At 36.9% G+C, this 23114-nt stretch overlaps 1 protein-coding gene across 6 annotated transcripts in view; it reads right to left on the bottom strand.

The window, feature by feature from the left end:
* mtss1lb (MTSS I-BAR domain containing 2b) overlaps nucleotides 1–23114 on the bottom strand; it is a 66687-nt gene that overhangs the window by 5371 nt on the left and 38202 nt on the right. For 2 of the 6 annotated variants that reach the window (XM_048185210.1, XM_048185214.1), the window contains exons 4-11: nucleotides 9546–9630; nucleotides 8157–8248; nucleotides 7998–8072; nucleotides 7069–7077; nucleotides 6202–6359; nucleotides 4769–4876; nucleotides 4551–4648; nucleotides 1406–1625 (exon numbers count right to left, since the gene is read on the bottom strand). In XM_048185210.1, coding sequence (XP_048041167.1) covers nucleotides 1406–1625; nucleotides 4551–4648; nucleotides 4769–4876; nucleotides 6202–6359; nucleotides 7069–7077; nucleotides 7998–8072; nucleotides 8157–8248; nucleotides 9546–9630 — 845 coding nt within the window. The remainder of the gene's footprint in view (nucleotides 1–1405; nucleotides 1626–4550; nucleotides 4649–4768; nucleotides 4877–6201; nucleotides 6360–7068; nucleotides 7078–7997; nucleotides 8073–8156; nucleotides 8249–9545; nucleotides 9631–23114) is intronic. The other 4 variants (XM_048185213.1, XM_048185215.1, XM_048185212.1 and 1 more) reach the window with 3 other exon arrangements.

The following is a 23114-nucleotide window of genomic DNA, read 5'->3' as shown; positions in this document are numbered from 1 at the left end:
TTTGTTTAATGATTATGTTGCCATCTGCTGGTTGTTTTCATATATACCACATTTTAGAGTTTTTTTGTTTAATACTTTAACATCCTGGTTAGAGGCTTAAGTAATAAACCTCTGTAATTAATTCAGCCCAAAACTCTTGACTGCTTGACTAAAAAGAAATTAAAAAGATTCAGGGTTGTTTATTCATGTCCTTAAGCTACCATCTAAAAAATATATGTATGAATCAAGGTGTGTTTCTGAATTTTCTATGCTAGGTTGACCCTCAATATGCTTATTCTTCAGTGACACATCCCGGCCATGTATTTGATAGATTTACAGCCAGGAAAAATCGCCTTTTGATCCCATGGTAAGAGAGTAGCATGTAAGCTCTGAGACGAGTGAATTTCTCTTGCTTTACTGGAAGAAACCTGCTTAAGAAAGTACATAATCTGCGTAAATAATGTAAAGCCTATGTTCCACATATGAAGCTTCACAAGCAAATTTCAAGCTCTTCCTATAACACTTTTTCCAGAGAATGCAAAAAATCTGCCTCACCCACATTCTGACCATTGGTCAAGAATTTTTTGAAATACAGTATGTATGAGTTTTGTCCACAAGAGGTCACTGTAATCTTTCAGATACAGACAGGGAATCTTGCTCCATGTTTAAAGTTGGGACACAGATGTGTGGTAACAATGTGGTTTCCTCAAGCTATTATGTGGGGCATCAATTTCAGCTTGTATTGCTGAAAAACAAACAGCGGCGAAAGTAGTTCACCCTTACAACCTTCAACCCCCCCTCCAATTTATTTTACATATACAGATTATTTTACATATACAGTATTAAATTGATCAAAAATGTCAAAGATTTTTAATTTAGATTTAATTTAGGCTTTATTCAAATATGATCATGAATTTAGGATCATGTGACAATGAAAGACTGGAGGAATGATGCTGACAATTCAGCTTTGCCATCACAGAAAAAAATTACATTTTAAAATATATTAAAATAGACAACCGTTATTTTAAATTGTAATAAAATTTCATAATTTTGTACTGTATTTTTTATCAAATAAATGCAGCCTTGGTAAACATAAGAGACTTCCTTCAAAACATTAAAACATCTTACTGACCCCAAAACTTTTGATAAGTAGTGTATATGATGAAAAGGAACCAAAAAATGGGAAATAAAATATTTTTGTGCGTCAAGACAACATTTTTTAAACATCTTACTGACCCCAAACAGTAGTGTATATAAATAAATATTTACCATCTATTACAACAATAGATATGGTTGCTCTATTGTTTTACATGGGTTAGTTTGACTGATATATCACTCAGTTAAATGTACTGTATAACTTCATATTACCAACATTCTTTAAGACAGCAGGACATAACTTAAACACAAATAAACTAGAAATAAATACCTGACTGGTTATATCGGAGGGCATGGGTGATGGGGGTTTGGAGTAGACGTTGGCGTCCTGGGAGATGAAGCCAGAGTCGTGGGAGGAGACGCTGCTGAGGCGGTGTGCAGCGGTTGTTAGCGGTTGGGCCAGGCTGCGGTAGCGACAGGACGAACTGGGTGAGTGAGTCTGAGAGCCACCAGAGGATCGAGAGGCACTACTATGGGCGCTGTTTACACTGCTGCAGGGGCAAGGGAAAGTGCGACAGGGCAGAGGACCAGGGTACAAGGGTGGGGTACGGAGGGTCAAATATGGGCAGATTATATGCCGATAAGTGTGAACCACACCCACAAGATCAGAATGAGCATGAGAAGGTTTTACAGGATGACAGGAACATGATTGACAGATAAAGTCAAGCATTTTGTAAAGATTGATGTAAAGAAAAAATTACGTGATAATGATATTTGAACAAATGAACAAATGTTTGAGAAAAAAAGTTGTTGTTGAAAAGGAAATGGAGGAACAAAGGTCTCAAGCAGGGGTTGATAGGTAAGGATGGAGGTCAGGGTGGGGGGCAGAGGGAGAACATATGTAAGACAAAGTTTGACAGGTGTGACACAGGGGGCCTAGTATGGAGATTGAAGGCTGTGTTCAGATGTGTCGGCGCTTTGCAGCCGACGCACTTGAATCAACCCCCGTGACTCCATGCGAGGCGGCACACACAAACACAAACAGGTACTAAATGATACTATTATAAAACGAAGCTGTAATTGGCCCTGGAGCCAAAGCAAAGCACTAATGGTCTAATCAAAAACTCTAAAGGGACTGGTTATGTAAAAGCGATCTTGAAATGCTTTCACTTCTTATTGAAATAATTGTTCCATCATATTCCGGGTTAAAACAGGAATATTAGACAGATTCTGCTAATGGGGTTTAAAATGTATTTAACCTGGAATATTCATTTAAAAGAGCACTGAAGTTACGCTAGTCAATTAGAAAACTAGTAAAATCATGTTACACAAGCTACTTTAGTCTAATTTTGTTAATTGTAATCACAAGGACTCAATGGATGAATAACATGAATCAATAAGCATTAAAGGTGCCATCGAACGTTTTTTTTACAAGATGTAATATAAGTCTAAGGTGTCCCCTGAATGTGTCTGTGAAGTTTCAGCTCAAAATACCCCATAGATTTTTTTTAATTAATTTTTTTAACTGCCTATTTTGAGGCATAATTAGAAATGCGCCGATTCATGCTGCGGCCCCTTTAAATCGCGAGCTCTCCGCCCCCTCCTGAGCTCTCGACTCTATCACTGCATAAACAAAGTTCACACAGCTTGCTGCATGCATACATCGGATTATGTGAGTATTGTATTTATTTGGATGTTTACATTTGATTCTGAATGAGTTTGAGGCTGTGCTCCGTGGCTAACGGCTAATGCTACACTGTTGGAGAGATTTATAAAGAATGAAGTTGTGTTTATGAATTATACAGACTACAAGTGTTTAATAATGAAAACAGCGACGGCTCTTGTCTCCGTGAATACAGTAATAAATGATGGTAACTTTAACCACATTTAACAGTACATTAGCAACATGCTAACAAAACATTTAGAAAGACAATTTACAAATATCACTAAAAATATCATGTTATCATGGATCATGTCAGTTATTATCGCTCCATCTGCCATTTTTCGCTATTGTTCTTGCTTGCTTACCTAGTCTGATGATTCAGCTGTGCACAGATCCAGACGTTAATACTGGCTGCCCTTGTCTAATGCCTTGAACATGAGCTGGCATATGCAAATATTGGGGGCGTATATATTAATGATCCCGACTGTTACATAACAGTCAGTGTTATGTTGAGATTCGCCTGTTCTTCGGAGGTCTTTTAAACAAATGAGATTTATATAAGAAGGAGGAAACAATGGAGTTTGAGACTCACTGTATGTAATTTCCATGTACTGAACTCTTGTTATTCAACTATGCCGAGGTAAATTCAATTTTCAATTCGATGGCACCTTTAAATTATTGCCGTTGAAAGCAAGGCTTTTACAGGAATACAAAATAACATTCGAATGACCACAGTGCTCTGACTCTTGCAACTAAAATGCAGTCAGGGGGTTACATGTGATGTTAACATACAGGGAGACTGTGTAGCGCAGCAGCAGTAGCACCAGCAACCCTCTCTCTTTCTTATAGTACACACATGCTTGCATTCAAAATATACACACACTCTTCCACAAAATATAACCCTGTTGGAAAATTAAGTAATTAGCTAGTTACTAGCTAGTCATTTAGCTTATAGGCGTACAAGATGGTTATTGGCATTAGCATCCCCTTAAAGGGTTACTTCATCAAAAATGAAAATTGTCATCATTTACTCACCATCATGTGATTCCAAACCCTTAAAGACTTTTATTTGAAATACAAATTAAGACATTTAAATGAAACCTGAGAGATTTCTTTCCCACTGAAGTTCCATTTAGCCAAAACTTTGATGCTTCAGTATAATTGAGATTCTGTTTACCATATTTGATGTGCTCAATGTATGTATGTTGATCAGTGTTTAAACGTGAATAAAAGCCTAATTTAAAAAGAAAAAGTGATTTAAAAAAGTGATTGAGTTTTTGTCTTTAAAAAAATGGATTAAACAGCTCAATTAATATGGATTACTCTTATGATGTCTTTATGAACTTTTTGAAACGTCATAATGTTGGTGTAATGGGCTTTCAGTAAAGGGACTGAAATCTTTTAGGTTTCATAAAAAATATCTTCATTTGTGTTTTGAAATCTTGTAAAAGTAAGTAAATGATGACAGAATTTTTGTATTGTTGAGTGAACTATCCCTTTAAGATGGTATGACCAGCTGGTTTGTTGGTCCAACATGGTCTACCACCTTGTTTCAAGGCACATCAAAGCTTGATTTTCCAGCAGGGCAGTTACAAGTATAAGCTTCCATATTTTGTGGTAAACTTTACTGTCATTTTGCAACAAACAGCAATTTTCAAAGCAATTACAACAATGAAAAGCCGAGCAACATAGTACACAGCACAAGCAACAAATCCATCCAGCAGAAAAAAAAGGCTAATAAGCATAAATAAAGATTTAATAAGTATGCTAACATCACTGTCTCATTTTATTTCTTTATCAATCTTGCTCTCACCTGCACATGCTGCTTTTCCTGGAGCCAGAGCTGCTGGGAGAGGAGGGGGGAGTCTGGTAGGACCAAGAGTAATCAGAACCCTTAAGGTCTTTTATTACCTGAAAGAAAGAAATAGAGAAAAACACACAGTCATAATGTTAATAGTCTTACTATAGTTTGTTTCTGTAAAGCACTGCACATGCAACATGATGACTGAAGTATATAAGGAGCATGTGCACCTGCTCGCTGGCTGGGGGCAGTTTGTGGGGGTCTGAGGTTAACACGGTGAGGTCATCAATAATGGCCTGGAGATGAGTGATCTCTCCCAACATGGCAATCTCTCCATTCTGACAATTACACAAGGGCAAAGAACCAGGTCATTTAGATGTTATCATTCTTAGATTACCTTTATTAAGTGCCTAATGCCATTCAAATGACACACAATAACACGTTCTAAGAGCATATGTTTTTGTGTGTGTGTGTGTGTGTGTGTGTGTGTGTGAGAATATCTGCTTAAAGGGATAGTTCATCCAAAAATTAAAATTCTGTCATCATTTACTCACCCTCAAGTTGTTCCAAAGCTGTATAAGTTTCTTCTGTTGAACACAAAAGAAGATATTTTGAAGAATATGGGTAACCAAATAGTTGATGAACCCCACTGACTTCCATAGTATGGGAAAATACTATGGAAGTCAATAGGGCCCCACAACTGTTTGGTTACAATCATTCTTCAAAATATCTTCTTTTGTGTTCAACAGAAGAAACTTATACAGCTTTGGAACACCTTGAGGGTGAGTAAATGATGAGAGAATTTTAATTTTTGGATGAACTATCCCTTTAAGACTGGTTCTTCATTACCATTGTCATATACAATATAACAATCAACATTTTTATGAAATGTTTACGCTTTACATTTCAAAACATACAAATCTTTTGATTTAATGTTTAAATAAGTTTTGTAGATAAATGTAATTATAAAAAATAATGTTGTGTTTGTATGTATGAATTCCTTTACAACAATCTAAAATTATATATATTTATTACTAAGTAATTAGTTATTATGTCCATCATACACTACCGTTCAAAAAACTTTCAGAATTATGAAAAAAGTGCCATAGTTTCCACAATATTAAGCAGTACAAACATTTTAAGAATAAAAAAGGTGTCTTGGGAGCAAAATCACCATATTAGAATAATTTATGAAGGATCATGTGACAGTGAAGACTGGAGTAATGACTGAATAAATTACATTGGCATTAAAAAATAAATAAAAAAATTAAGTTATTTTAAATTGGAATAATCTTTCATAACATTACTGTTTTACTGTATTTTTATCAAATAAATGCAGGTTCCTTGCTGAGCATAAGAGACTTCTTTCGAAAGCATTGAAACATCTTACCGACCCCAAACTTTTGAACGGTAGTGTACATGGGAACTCTGACACCTGTTGAGGCTTTGTTAAATGGTACTGCATTTACAATTAAAAATCCCCAAAAAATTTTCCTTCTTAAAAAAATGTCCTTTCCATAAAGGGATTTCCTCAAAACAAGCTTTATTTTGCCAAGTAAACTGAGGATGAAATTAAATGTGCTCTCAAATCTAAAATCTCAAGGTCTTTTAATGAGCGGAGCAGCTGTACAGTTCATGTAAGTGACGTTGAGGTGGGCTGTACCACTACAGGCTGCAGGAAGCTGATGAAGGTACAGAAGCGTCCTCTCTCCTCCACTAGAGCACGCCGCACCGCCTGCTTCTCTGTCTCCTCCATCAGCAGGTACATGTCATTCACATCCTGCATTGCGCTGTCCAGCTGAGGCTGAAGGTCCCCCCGGCCTAAAGGGGGCGTCAGAGAGCATAACAGAAAAGAAGGGAAGGAAGGATGAAAAAAGATGGAGAATGGACAGAATGAAAAATGGCCAGTATCAGACAACATAGAAGGTCAAATGGAAAAAAATAAGAAGATTGTAAAGGACAACCAGAAGAAAAAAAATGACAAAAGGGAATACAGCATTAGAACATGAGGATCATTTCTCTTCCAGCCTCCAACAATACAGACGTAATGTGAACACAGAACAAAACGAACTACTCCGACTAGCACCTACACAACAGATGGAGACGGACGGTTCTGAACTCTGCGATCGAATGTCTTCTACACTTAATGAAACACACGGAACCTCCCAGAAGAAGTTAAAAGGTTAACTCATGCAGTCTAGATTGTTAGAGATGGTCGTGACCTTTGCTAAGGAAGCAAAGTCAGTTATCCGCAGTAGAACTGCTTCCAGGAACACAAGCAGCATGCATGCTGGGACGGCATCAGCAAAATCATGCACAAAGCAAACCCTCAGGTGTTATCATGGGAGAAATCACTTGTTGTAAGTTGTCAAGCCAAAATCTCATGTGGGGGTTAAATCCGACGGCCACAGAACTGTCTGCAGACGTGAGTGGGTCTTTTTCGAGTTGAGGCCGGGTTAGAGGGCCATGCAGAGAAACGAGTGAGAAGAATCTAAGTGAGCTACAGCTTTGCGTGGAAAAACATACTTACCCTGTAGTTCTATAGAGGGAGAGTAGATGAAAAAGAGAGAGAACACAACACGGGGGGAATCCAAGAGAGGGTAAAGAACAGAGAGAAAGAGATACAGAGAAAGAGAGGAGGGAGAGCACTGTGTTAGGGTTAGTATTAGGAAGCAATTCAGCTCATTTCACTGCCAAATTGTTTCAGAAAAGCCAAACCACCACAGCAAATCGAATCAAAACAAAATTCAAAATACAGCCAAAAATGTAAGATTTAATGAGCGATGGATCCAAAAGGAATTCAAATAGGTAGTCTTATCAAACTGAATGGTCTTAAAAGGAATGAGATGCTGGACTTGTAACAAAATAATAAAAGGGAGCTTTTCCTTTAACACTGGACTCTTCCTAGTAACACACAGGATTGTCAGCCTATCTTCAAAAGCAGAAATTATTGGCTGCTGGGATATGAACACAAACTGCTTAGCAAATGAGGTGAGAGTTGCACTTCTGCATTTCAGCCAGCAGAGGAGGTTGCTTACATTACAGAGGATTGTTTGCCTGATATAAAGGGATCGGTAATTTCACCAAGCGCATTCGCATTGTGCACTCTGTGCAGTCTATGCGGCTTTAAAAACAGCTCCGAGGTTCAACTGTCCATCATCAACCATTAGAGCCACTAAAAACACAGTGAACACTGATGGCATCCAAACAGCTGGTTGTTCTGAACGCCAAATAAAACAGCCGGTTTTGACCTTGAGGTAATGTCCTTGAGTTATTCCCAACACATTTCTGCTTTGCAACAGGGCAGTGTTATGTAATATTGATCTGATCCATCAGATTCACTGACATTAAAACACTGGTATGCTAGTGTGTTGTTTGTTTGTGTGACAATATTTCACAGAATCAACTGACCGATTTTTTTGTCATGCTGTAAATTTCTTAGTGAAAAGAAGGTGTTACCTTTCTTGGCTTTTTTCTGTAATTTCATGGTGTCTGAAGATTTTTTCTTTATTTCATGACGAGACCGTTTGTACTCTGTGAAAAAGAAAGTGTGTGAAAATTTGTGTTGTCTACTTTTTAAGAATTGACATATGGCCAAAAAAAAAAGTGCTTAGTCACCTTTGGCATGGTCCTTGTCCAGTTGATTGGCTGTCTTCTTCCAGTCTTCAATGCGGTCCTGTAGAGGAGTGATCAGGCTCTCCATCAAAGCACTGAGAGCAATGGAGAGAGGATTATGTTCTCGACCGTTCATAGCCGAGTCAGAGGTTTCTCATTCAATTACAGAGGAATATGAACATTCTCAAGGAAACATCAGCAACCCTGTGGGGGGTTCAGACCATGCAAAATTAAAGCTTTGGTTTACAGTGTGGCTTAGAGTCTGAGGCCACCATTCATTAGTTTGTCAGATGGAATTGTCTGCAGATGTCTACTAATAAAGTGTGAAAATGTGTATTTGTGTCCTCTTGTGTCATACTGGCATGTAGACTTTGAGAGTGAGTCTGTGATTACAGTGTTCAGAATAAAAGAAAATAAAACACTGATTTACTGATTTGACCACGAAATGCCATAATGGAGTGCCTCAGGGATGATTTTTGTAGACAAAATCCGGAAGCGAGTTAGCATTTTAGGACTTCCGGTTCCAACGCCGTCAAGTCTATGGGTTTTTTGAATGGGTTTTTGCTAAATCGCCTGAAATAAGGTCTGTGGTTAACAAAGCCTCTAAATACTTTCACGTTTTGATCTACGACATAAAACACACCAGTTATAACCCGCTTGTGATTTTTTTAAACTTATACTGTGTCTTAAAATCGGCGGTTGCTAACAAATTGCTAAAAGGGACTACTTCCTTTGGCGGGGACTTTAGACGTCATCATTAAAAACGGGACATTTGGACAGCATTTCTCATGAAAAAGTGGATAAGTATTCATAACAGCACAGATCATAATCAGCGAGCATGTTTTTAAATAAAGTTGTTTTCTAAATAAAGTTTGAGTGGTGACGACGTTGATCCGCGACCATGGTGTGCTGTAGTCCGTTTATAGCCTACTGTTAGCCTTTTATATCTAACGACTTTATTTAGGCTTCAAAATCTATAAATGTTGTGTTAACTTGTAAAGATTATCTTGATAGACAAAACGTGTAAGTGTCATAACCCTTTGTTAAACACAGAGCTTATTTTCTGTGATTTTCCAAAAGTCTATGGGAAAAATGCATAGGCTTTCAACCGAGGGAACCTCGAACTTCCGGGTTGGCCTACAAAAACGCGTCATCCCTGGGGCACTCTATAAACCAATCAGAATTGAGTATTCCAGGTGACTTGTGATAATGCTGCATAATAGACACCACTGTTGTAGCTTCACATATGATTATATGAAATCTTTTGGCCCTTGTTCGTGCTCTAGTATGTTTTTGTGTTGTGTATAATCATATGTATAAGTATATCTGTGTAGTTTATAGACTTTTAAACTATAACACAGGAAGTAGTTAACAGAAGGAGTGTGGTCGTACTTAGTAAAATGGCGTAGTTTCGCCTCAATGCTGCGATGCCTCATGCACATGCGGGTCAGCGCTGATCCGATATCCCTGGTGGCACCTACAGGATGTACAAGAAAGAAAAAAGAAAACCTGTCAGAACAACACTAAAATTATTACACTGAATTTACTGCACCTTTATACGCTGCACTTTGATCACGACCATCAAGTGTACAACTTCAAGTCATTAAAATATTTAATTCATGACAACTCTCCGAAAAGTTTTAGCATGTTATTGAATATGCCAATGTTAATGTATTTGGTATCTGCTTTGCTGCTGCAGAGCAAGTATAGCCTTGGAGACATACATAAATGATCCTGTAACAGATCTAGACAGGTGGAGCTGGGGGAGGAGGAGGTTTTCAGAGGAACTCAGATAGCGCGTTGCAGGACTAGCTTACATCAAACAATGAACCAGACTATTTAAATGTTGAACAAACAGTTTCATTGGCTGCAGGATCAGCAGAGGCCAATCAGCTTGTGCCATGCAGTAATGATGTGATTGCTTGTAGTTAATAGACCTATCAGCCTGAGCCCTCTAGAGTTTCATGACTGAATTAGATGTATATCATAAACATGAACCACATTCATTTATGCTCACTGCAGTCCAAATAGAGTTGTTTAATTTATCAGATTCCCCAAAGTGTGTGTGTAACCTGTAGCTACAGTATAAATTAGGCTATTTTTAGTAGCATGTTGGGGAAAAAAAAAAAATGCTTGGAAAATCCTGACCCCAGTATTTATAAGAGGCAGTGTGCTTTCTTCCAAAGAAGGTGGCCTGGACAGCTATTATTTTCCTGAAGTGTTTAAGATGTCAAACTGAATTGTTGAACTGAGAAGTCTGTAAGTGTTGCCTGGAACCACACCAGCCTTTTAGATTTAACTGTACAATGACCTTCAAAATAGGATACAAATTATTTACAATATAAAAACACTGTATTTCATATGACTGTCACAACACAATATGAAAAGATGAAATGCCATGTCATTGTATCAATAAACATTAAAGGCGTATGTTTCTCTGTTAACAGGGAATGATTTACCCATCTTTTCTCCAAATCAGTATTTTCAGCTCATTCTCAGGGTGATGAAAACCTACATTCCAGCATTAAATCCTGGTCTGTGCTGACCTCAGATCTCCAGTACCAGAGGAATGAGATTCATCCAGATTAGAGCAGTTCAGTAATCTAGGCCTTACAGGGTTAATCGAGGCCTTTCAAAGAGGCACAAACCCTAACAAATCAACTCTGACCCTCAAAAGTTAAAAGCTCTGCCTTGAACATTGGGTTGAAGAGCAATCTATGTTTTACCATTTATGGAAAATGATACAGACCTATTTGTATATCTTACTGGTATTTATTATGTATTTAATAATTATTTCAGCCCATATTTATGTTAAGGCAAGACATTCCAGGTGAATAAAAAAAAAATAGCCTAACTAATAGTTATCACCATACTTCCCCAGTGGATTGATTACAATGAGAATTGCAAACATTTTTTGTATTACAAGTTTTCTAAAATGTTATGTTTAAATATGCAAATGAGGCATTATTTACTTAAAAATGCACTCATTTGCATAAAAGTATAGTAGAAAAATCTGAACATTGGGTGAAGTCAGGTTCAGTATTCTTGTTTCATTTTTTTTTTTTTTTTTTTTTTTTGACATATTAGAGTCAAAGGTTTTTACAGAGGGGATTTTGGGTATCTCTTTTTATCAGTCCATAATTAAGAAAATACTGTGAACAGTCAGAAAAAATAGATTTTCACAGTTTTTCTTTGAAATAAAATGTTGTATATAATGTATAATTATATATGAACAAATCCTCTTGTAAAAACCTTCAGAATATAGATAGGAATAAAACTGTAAAGTTTGGTGTATGTAAGTGCTTCTGAAGTAGAGATATGGCTCAGTGTAAGAGAGAAAACTCATTTTGAGAAAAAGGCCTTTAAAAATATGTATTGTAATTGAAATCTATAGTCACAAACAGATAAAGAGCCAAAAAATGCTTAAAACTGGATTTAGGAAGTTTTCTTAGCACTAGTCTGAAAAAACACTTTATTAAAAGCCAAAAAGCCCAAAATCGAAAATAAAAACAGTGTTTTAGCCTGTAGCGTCTCGCCTTAAATAAATAGCTGAAATTAATTAATACTGAAACGCCAGACTTTTATTGCAGAAGTTAGTGTCTTGACAATATAATCAAGACAATAGAATTATGAGAATAATTTGAGACATTGTTGAGATCTTTTGACACTCTAGATGAGACATGTGAGATCACCTAAGCAAAAATCTGTTCTTCATATCCATTTAATCTCATTGCTGTCTATGAGAAACAAATTAGATTTAAGATATGTATATATCTATAGATGATTGGGCGAAATCACAACAACCTAGCATTGACATGCCTTTGTCTCATATTGCCATTATCTCTTACCAACTATCAATTGCCATTTTGCGATAGCAGTAATGTGTTCACTAACACAGATTTTCTACATGGCTGCTCTGAGTGCATTGAGTTAAACATGCATGCATGCCGACACACACACGCACAAACACACATACTTGTATATGTGGTTTACGGGGACTCTCCATAGACGTAATGATTTTTATACTGTATTTTCTATCACCCTACACCCCTACCCCTAAACCAACCCATCACAGAAAACTGTGCACATTTTTACTTTTCTCAAAAAAACTCATTCTGTATGATTTATAAGCCTTTTGAAAAACGGAGACATGGGGTAATGTCCTCATAAGTCACCCTCTCCTTGTAATACCTATGTCATACCCATGTCATTATACAAATTTGTGTCCTGATATGTCACAAAAATGCGCAGACGCACACACAAACACACACACACTCTCTAAAGGGCACACATGCATACAAACACAGTGTTTCTCCAATGAGAGCCTCCAGTAAGCCACGAGAGAAGCTCCATTCATAATTAACACATTCCTGCCTCATGCCTCCTGTTCTACCCAGCAACCATTCATTAATCCATCCCACAAACACACACAGCAGAGTGAGATGATACAGTGTCTAATGTCAAAGTGTCACCATACCTTAGTACCTTTTTCTTCTCACCATAAATAGTGAGAGAAAATTACGAAAGACAAAAACCAGGAACGAGAAAGCGTGAGAACGGAAAGAGCAAGTGAGGTTGCACATTTTAATTGCTTCTAAATTAGTTTGTGTCTGTTGGCAGCAGCGGAATCAGATGTTTTTCTGTTTGTTTTTTACCTTCCACTACATCCAAAAACAAACAACCAAAAAAAGTTGGCATTAAATTAAATTTCTACATTAATTTTTTTTGTGAATGATTCATCCTTGCATGTTACATTTTTTTCTATCTTCCAGTGAAAACATCAGACTTCTCTCTGGTGATGTATGCCCAACTTCTCCAATCATTTAGTCGGCTTAAACCCTGCACCGATCATCTGCAAGCTCACATTCATCAGCCTCCTTCCTATCAACAACAGATGGATAAAACCAAGTCCTCGCTCTACATTTGTTTCTTTTTTGATATTCCGTTCACTTGGATGTATGTCAAAATACGGAAGAAAAGATCTGATGCATTGCTGTTTCATTGCGACTTTAACGTAGACAGCTAACATCTGGCTAATGCTACAAGTTCTCCCTGCGCATGATCAGTTCTCCCAGTGAGTGTCTGTCGTGAGCCTTTTCAGAGAAAATATCAGACTAAAATGTCTCTGACGGTCACTTGAGAATGTCCGGCTCAGCGTATGCTCTGAAGCAGCGTACTGTTGTTACCGCAGTAATCTGTACAGAGTGGCAGAACTCACACAGTGCTGTCGCCTCCATCTGTTACAGCAGCCTGTGTTTACTGTTGGCCTCATCGCTAAGACCCACACTGCCACACTAGCCCCCACATATTGATTTTTCTCATGACATTTAGTCACCACAATGTGAAAATGACCATCCTGGGGAAAGATGAGTGGAAAGCATTGACAAATAGGTGGACTGTTGTAAAAGAGTGGATGAATTCATCAAACATTCCCTTACCAAGTCTAAAATTTTCACAAAGGCATCATCAATACAATGAATAAATCCATACAAATTTAATGTCTCATAAAAACTCAAGGCATGAAAGGCATAAAATACGGGCTCTATTTTTTATTCATCAAAGAGTTTTGAAAAAACATATATCAAGATTTTCACAAAAATATAAACTGTTTTCAACACTGATAATACATAGAAATGTTTCTTGACTGGCAAATCAGCATATTATAATGATTTCTGAAGGATCATGTGACACTGAAGAAAATTCAGCTTTGCATCACAAGAATAAATTAAATTTGAAAATATATTAAAAAATAAAAACGTTATTTTGGTCAATTCTCACTATTAACTATGAATTTCCCCTAAATAAATGATTAATTACTGCTTATTAATAGTTAGTAATGTAGTTGTTAAGTTTAGGTATTAAGGGATGTAGAATATGGTCATGCAGAATAAGGCATTAATATGTGTTATATAAGTACTAATAAACAGACAATATCATAGTAATATTCATGCTAATAAGCAACTAGTTAATAGTGAGAATTAAAGTGTTACCATTATTTTAAATTCTAAAATTATTTCATAATATTACTTATTAATTTTGGATCAAATAAATGCAGTCATGGTTAACATAAGAGTGGAAAATGGAAAATACTAATAGTTTACAAAAATTCTGGATGATGCCAATTTAGCCCTACCATCATACTGGTGCATCATAACCCATACTGCCCACCAAAATCACTCTTATGGTTGTGTGCTCCATATACACCAAAAGTTATTCACAACAGAATATTTGCTAACTCGCCAACACCTGATAATAACCATGTGTGTGTTTATGTGTCAGCGTGTGCTGTATGATCATCTTACATAATTTTACATCTGAGACAAAAATGGATGAGATCTGCCTTTTGGGAATTCCTTCTGTGGCTTCTGAACTTAATTGAATAGAGTAACTGGATAAACAAGGCCATTTACTTGGCTGACGACCAGCAGAAAGGCATACAGAGCACTTACACGAGAGAGAGAGAGAGAGAGAGAGAGAGAGAGAGAAAGAGAGAGAGAGACAGTGGCAGGTCTATACTGTTTCAGAAAAAGCTGACGTACAGGTGCATTTACTCAATACCATCATCGTTAATCTCGACTTGCCATCTCACTACAAACAAAGCAAATCTAAAAATTGATGACAGTCAACGCATAAAAAAACCACTAACATAAAGATGAACACAGAACAATGCTGAATGTACATGCTAAATGCAAATATATATGAACAATAAACAATATTGGCACAGCATTGGTTCACTACTTCTCCAATGCAAAATCTAGGTCATCAAAAGGAGTTGTGTTTTATTGCCATTGAATAGGCAATAAAAAGTAGATGTACTGAGCCATATACAGTAAATGAATGAAAACAGAAACATGTAACAGCTCTGCTAATATTCAAGTATTGTGGGGAGTTTCTTCTGTCCAGTCTCTCTGCTATTTCCAGGGCAACAGATGGTGAGTGAGACATGTAGAGCAGTGCAGGTCTCAGGACAGACAGGCCAGTGAGTGCTGCAAAAATCAGTCAGTCTGTGCAGAATGATGGGACAGATGCCGCCATGACAAGGCACTGTGCTGCTCTCCAGGAATCATCTATTGCTGCAGAAGCCTTCTTCTTTTAAATTATGTTGAAATCATTTGACATTTTGAAAGTTTTGACCATTTTGGAATGTTCTCTAGATATAATTACTTTATATGTAAATGAAAAAACAATAATTGACAAAAGAGCCAACACTCTCTTATGGCAATTCGCAAGTATTTTTTAAGTTTTAGCGAATTTGTATGAATTCATGCAATCTCATTGTACATTTTCATACAATCTAGTTACTAAGGGTTCACTTTAGGGTGGACCTTCATGCTTCATGATGACTTCATACAAATTCATTGAAATTTGCCACCAATCATGAGTTCAGGTTCAGGACTGTCCTCCAAAAAAAATGACCCTATAGGTCGTTTTTTAAGCACCATATTACGACCTATATTTACGTTTTGAAGTCATACGCCCTCTAGTGGGCGTAAAAATAATGACAGTGTCGTGTTACGTCTGTCGTCATGCAATGACGTATGACTGTCATTACCAATCAAAATGCGTGTTCATTTAAATGCAGTGTGTGGACTTTTTACACCATTTCTCCTATTTCCATTTACCAAAACTAATTTTTATTAATGACTACACCCACCCCACCCCTAAACCTAACCTTAGTGATTTATAGTGCATTTAGGCATTTATGAGCACATGTGTTCCCTGGGATCGAACCCACGATCGCATGATCACATGATTGCATATTGTTATTGCAATGCTCTACCAGTTGAGCTACGCAAAACCTGAAATATGACGCAGATAAAAGGGAACAATGCATTAAAATGAAAGTGTCCTGTTGTCAATAGGGCGCAACTATAGAAAACGCTCCTATGGGTCGTATTTCATGAATTAAAATGAAAGTGTCCTGTTGTCAATAGGGGCGCAACTTTAGTAAACGCTCCTATGAGTCGTATTTCAGGGAAGTGACAAACGACCTATATGGTCGTATTGGTTGGAGAACATGTTGGATAAACTGATAAATATTTTCATGTTATGGTCAATAACAGATAAATGCTATACATTACATATACATAAAAACTTCTATACTATTTTGCCTAAATAAATGAAAAATAAAACAATAAAAACTAAAATAAACACTACAAGTAAATTTTGTACAGTTTAAAAAAATAATGTACAGTATTAAAAAAAAATCATATAATGAAATACCATCACTATACCATGGTTTCCATCACAGTATGGGCTTTAAAGGGAATGTTAGAATATGCATTAAAAGTGATTTTATCACATCTTTCTTCACCTGTATATTTCTTTCTTTCCTCTCCCTCCTTTCAATGTCCCAACCCCACACCTCCCCTTTCCTAGAAGTAATTCAGACATCCCTTTTTTCTCCGTCACGAGACCTGATGATGTGTGGCGCATGTTGCCTCATGACTCCCTGTTGAGCCGCTGAACATGAAAGCCTGTCAGAGAGACTTCAGCCTGCAGGGCCTCAAACCCCTACACAGACCAGCCTTCACCTCTCCAGAACATTCCTGCCCTCATTTAACCAGACCTAACCTTTGACGCACAATATTTTTTCTGCTAATAATTACTAATAACACAAGTGCTTTAATATGTACCTAAATCAAAACAACAGATAGTTACACTAAGTCAGCAGGGATTCTGACAGACATTATACAGTAATAATCATGAACAGGACTCTACTATAAATCAAGTCCACTTCATACTGACACTTTACTAGAATAGCATTTCAGCTAATCTACATCATAATCCACCTCTCAGGCTGTTTTATTGGTAGTTCTCTGAACTGAAAGAGACATTAGAGTTGCCCTAAGCTACAATAATCATATGAGATCAAGCATTGCACCTAATACTGGCAGAGAGCTCTTGAGTGATGTCCACATCCATACACGTGTATAAACACAGAACAGAACTGACAGAAAAGGGCAACATTCACTGAGAAGAAAGAGGTAGTTGTTTTTCTTATATATCAATAAACTCTCACACCCTTAAAAAAAAAATGACGACAACAACAACAAACATAATTCCAGTAGTACTTTAATGCACACACACTTTTTTTAATTCCAGTGCTTAAAGGTGCTAAAGAAGATGTTTTGTTTTATACATTTTTGCAATATTACTTGAAACTGTCTTTACTAACTGATAAAAGACTATTTATTAGGTGCACTGAAAGGAATAATATTAATATACATCATCTGTGCATGAGGCAGGGCCTTAAAAACATCAGCCAATCGTTTATGCGATCATTGACGATTGGCCCTCTGGCTTGTCAATCACTGCCGTGACGTTCCTTGTGAGAGATGTGCGCGGATTGGCCCTCTGGCTTGTCAATCACTGCCGTGACGTTCCTTGTGAGAGATGTGCGCGGATTGGCCCTCTGGCTTGTCAATCACTGCCATGACGTTCCTTGTGAGAGACAAGCACGGCTGCGCGCTCCAGTAACTTTCCACACTCCACAGGCGCCGCATGCAATGTTTTTACAGGAGTAACAACTGCAGATTATGAGTTACCTGCGGTGAGTCCGACATAATGAATCCACTAACACGACACAGCGAATACCGGTGGTAAACACTCGTGTTTACGAGTGTTTCCGAGTTTTGGGAGGCGTTCCTTCGAAGGAGGGGGGTTGTTCTTACGCATGCGCTAATTTCAAAAACTCAGTAACAGGCTTTGGTTTCTCAGTCGACGAAAAGATCCTCTTTAGCACCTTTAAATACACACATGCAAGGTAACAAATGACCTTTATTTTACATTAATATTATTATTAAACCGTCAAATCAATTCAATCATTCACTGAGGGAGAACTGAGATTATAAGTCACAAAAAGCTAATTTTTTCATGAATCACTAACCTCAATGAGGCAATGGTGCTATCATCATTTTGAGTCATACACAAGTGTTTCCTTTGCCTTGCTCCTATGGCTTTATGCCCTTCATGCTTTGCCATAGCAACAGGAGACATGAAATCCACTGAAGGATTTGTGCCCGCCAATTTTTTTCTCTCTGCACCATTCATATAATGTAGCCATGCTCTCACACAAACACACAAACAGGTCAAGGTTTCATTGTTATACAACTGCATGAACATGCTTCATGCTTTTTTAAAGTAATTTACACTGAGCACAGACAATGATCAGAAGTGATCATTTGCAGATTATAAGTATGATTTCTGTTTGTTTATGGAAGAAAGAAAGAAATTCTTGAGGACAGTATGAGTTCATGTAGAGACACCAGTACTGACTCAAGTATACAGGCCACATTAAGAATTATAGATCATGAAGAACTGGTTCCCAAGGGTTAGATATGGCATTGTGGGGGCTTGTTTGTTTGTATGGATGTATACAGTAAGCCCAGCAGTGCAAACTACACAAGCTGACCTAGTTCTCAGGCCAGTCTGTCTCTCTTTGCATCAGACATCCGTGGACATCTAGAGAGAACCCTGATTACACAAAATCTACAAGAAAATACAATAACAAAAATAAAACACAGAAACAATATTTATGGAATAGTTATGATCCAACTATTACCTGTTAATCACTTTTTGAGCATAGACCTGGAAATGAAGACTTAAGTTTGGTCTCTTTTTTAGAAGTGGTAGAAGTTTAAGTTTATTATTCTGAAAAATGCATAAAAATACTATTTTATTTTATATGAAATATGTATTTTCCAAAACATGTTTCTTTAAAACTGTGAGAAAATCAAAGCCATAAATCTAAACAAGCTGTGTTCCAAATTTGAGGTTGATATCACAAATAATGAGCTTTCAGTAAGATTTTGTTTGGGCACAGTACCAAATGTTTCCACTAGATGAAATTCCCATCCCATTTGTTTCCAATGTGGTCAGGACCATTTAACCTTTTCGAATCATGTCCATGATTTGTGTGTGTGTGTGTGTGTGTGTGTGTGTTCAAATAGCAAGTGCCAAAACCTTAACCAAGTTTTGTACCATTCCGATTAAGTAAAAAAACAAAACAAAAAAAAAACCTTAAAATTATTCAGTTAAAAATAACAGAACAGCACCGGGTTAAGTAAACATAATATGACATAACTGATATGTAGAGATCTTAAGCGTTTGATGCCTGTGTGCAGGACATTCCATAGGTCAGAGGATGGGGTCGAGGGCTGAATTTTACACACTATGCTAACAAAGTGTCAACCAAATTTCATATTAAAAGCCACTTGTTATTTTGTTTTGTATCCCACAACCGAGGCAAATTCATTTCCTTAGGCAGTACTGCCAAAATCGGTTTGAGAACAAAAGATTCATTTCAGGCAATCTAGTGTGCCAGGGTTGGGGGCGTTAACATTATTGCGAGACATCCAAGTGAGACTGAAGACAGGATAAAACACTGAAGCATGTTAAAATCATAATTTTCATCTTGTTTTCTTGTAAAAAAGAAAAAAAAAAGTATCTTGATATCCTTAAAGAAAGACAATATAATATGAGAAGCAAAAGATTATCGAAGATAATAATTCTTATCATAAAAATTTCTTGAATAATTAGGTTTATTTTAGGTTCACTCGTGCGGTTATTGTAAAAGAGGCATGGATACACTACATACAATTAAACAACAGTACTGTGCTGTTCAAGGTTGCATTGCTGAACCAAAGAAAAGCCAACACGAAGAAAAAGACAACAAACGATGACTGCAGCAGCACATGAAACAGCATAATTCATGCAAGCGATTCCCCTCTCAGTATGTGTCTGTACCTCAGAGCTTCTGCCCCAAAAAACTGCTTCTGATTAGACTGAGACGCTCGGAAAGCACAGCATAGAGAATCACTGACAATTACTGACACCAAAATCTGCGTCAAACCTGACAGCACATGAATTTCATCAACTAAAGAAAAGGCGGATTACATGCATAAAACATGAAATGAAAAGACTGTTGAGAGAGTTGGGTAAGGAATCGGGGATGATTTGACCCAATTTGCATTGATAATCATTCATAATCAGTAACCCAGCAGTGCTGGAATGGGAATGTGGATGTGAAAGAGCAGGCAAGTACTTGCAAGTAAAGAAATTAAGAAATAAATTATGTAATTTTACTGTACAGTAAAATAATTAATATACTTACTATGAAATTCTTACAGTGCAGTTGTATCACAATTGTATATATTTCTGTCTTAGATAATAATAATTATTTCTACTACTACTACTATCTCTAATCTTATTATCATTATCATCATCATCACTATATTTCAGATCTTAATTGCAACTGTTGGCCAGTGTAAACGTAATGTGGACTGAGAAAATCTTACAACTGAAAAGAGGTTTGAGTCCACTTTAAAGTTCAGGTACAAATCAATGCAAAACATTTTTATTCTCTTTAATTTGGTTAATAAAAAGGGGTTGGAGCTCTTAGTTTTGCCCTCAAAGTGCACCAGATTTCATTCAGTATTATCAGCAGCTTTATCGCGTTGCTCAGGAGCTAATTTACCCTCCTCCATCCCCAGCTCCACATCTCATCCTGTCAGGATTTGTCCTTCCGATTCCCCTTTAAAAATGTTGCACATTAAATTTAAACATTAATGATATCTGCACACCTTTATGTTGGTTCTGTTCTGTTTACCCTAAAGCTGGGCACGCATTTAACGACTAGCTAAAACATTCTAAGACTGAGCTCAACACACAGCGATTGTTTCCTGCGACTGAAGCAGATTTACATACTTACACACGGGATTTGAACACCGACTGTAATCGCAGACTGAGCGCAACTGGCTCTGACTGGACGGATTTAATAAGTATCAATTTACATTCATAATCGGCCTTACAATCGTTAAGTGTGTGCGCGGCTTAAGGGATTTATCGCTGCTCTCCCTGCTCTTTTACAGGTGCATGGATGGGCAGGGAGTTCTTACCCCAAACAGAGCCATACCGCCAATCCAACTGTATGCTAACTGTCAATCATCTTTGACGATAGTGGTCCTGAAGAACTACCATTAAATATCCAGGAACCCTAATACTAATAATTAGCATGGAAGTCAGTGACATGCTATACATTTTTATATTTTGCTCTTGCACATACAAAAACAAACAAAAACATGCTTACATATGTAGTGTGGCAATGCAGGGGCCACTGGCTGAGCTCAGTTCCTGGAGAGTGACACGTAAGGTCAGGTGAGATGATGCGCTGAGTCAGAGTGTGTGTGTCACTTTGCATTACAGTAACTGGGCTGACTACAGTGGTGAACCGTACCTCACATCATAGTCCACATAGTCTCATCACAAGTCATTGTGGGATTTATGCATGAAAACTTTTACACATTAAGCATCTGAGAGTGAGATCTGGATAATCTAAAACCGATCTTAATTCTAAACTTCCCTGAAATATTGTATTAGAAGTATTCAACATTTTGTATTGACTGACATATTAATACAAGCAGACAGTGGGCTGACATGCTGGAAAGATAGGCTGTTGTCTTTCTGAATAATACTGTCCTCATATTTTATTGGCAGTGAGGCAGAACATCTGGAAGAGTTCACACTTATCCTCAGAGAACACTCATACAGTCCAGTGTAGGGTTGCACTCTCACTTAAACTGATGCATTAAGTTTACATTATGGGCATAGTAACTATTTAAGTTGAAACTACTACTACTCTGTTAGCGTTGAGTTTGGGATGCATTAAATTGATTAAAAGTGACAATAAAGATATTTATAATGGCACAAAATATTTCTTTTTCTAATAAATGCTGTTTTTTAACTTGAAAGAATCCAGTAAAGAAATGTATCACGATGCCCACAAAAATATTAAGCTGCATAACTGTTTTCAACATTGATAATTATAATAAATGTTTCTTGAGCACCAAATCAGCATATCAGAATTATTTCTGAAGGATCATAAGACATTAAAGACTGGCGTAATGGCTGCTGTAAAAAAACAGTAAATTACAATTATTCAATAAATGACATTTTAAAATATATTAAGTAGTTGTATTGAATGTATATAAAAAATGATTAGAAGGCCAAAAAATAAATGCAAACTACAAAAAAATCATTTATTTGAATTTATATTAAAGTAAATTCAAATAAATGTTCTCTCTCTTAGTATTAACAAGTGCAAATGTCAATATGTCAATGTCTAAAAGATTAGAAGTATGTGAGGTAAAACATGAGCTCACTTTTTTAGTTTCAACTGTTTTTTCCTGGTTGGGTGCTTACACACATTAAAGGCATTATGAAATCAAAATTGACAATTCTCTTCTTAATAATGTGTGCAGTGATGTGACCTGTCACTCACATGGGATCACAGCAATATCTGTGCAAAGCAACAATCTAATCTATTTCCTATGAACAAAACCAAGTCCTGTTTTCTCATTTGAGAAGCTGTTTTTCTCATCACTATAGGAAAGAAAAGATGATCACAACTTCCGTTTCATACCGATTTAAGTTTTTAAGGTTACGTTTCAACAGTTTAATGGTACAATGCTAAAACATTTATAAGTGTATGTTTTTTTAGTTCCCATTTATGCTACGGCTAATCTAAGTAACTTATGCACAGCTAGGTTAACAGGCCCCTGAACACAAATATCCACAAAGCTCCTTTCTATTTACATAACGTATGTGCATTTAATGCACAGTTCTCAATCACCTTACTGCGGTTTGCATAGATATACTCTTTTGAGAATTCAAAATGTGAGTGAGATTCCAAAAATATCAACAATCCATATTCTTTCAGGCCCAGGAGGAAATCTGTGTCTAAATAGCAAGGTCAGTTCATATCTGAGAAGAGCCAAGTGTTTCCAATCTTCTATCAAGCCATACTGTCCATTAACACACATCAGCAGTTTAAAAAAAAAAGTCTAATTATGAGGGAAAGAAAGTAGGTCTGCAGGCCTCAATGTCCCTCTGATTGAGGCCAACCAACCCTCAGAGACATTAAAGCACCAATCATGTGCCATCTAATCGAGACATGAAACT

Source organism: Megalobrama amblycephala, linkage group LG3, assembly GCF_018812025.1.
Source record: "Megalobrama amblycephala isolate DHTTF-2021 linkage group LG3, ASM1881202v1, whole genome shotgun sequence".
Lineage (NCBI taxonomy): Eukaryota > Metazoa > Chordata > Actinopteri > Cypriniformes > Xenocyprididae > Megalobrama > Megalobrama amblycephala.
The sequence above is the reverse complement of the archived record's forward strand: the minus strand, read 5'-3'. Positions and strand labels throughout refer to the sequence as shown.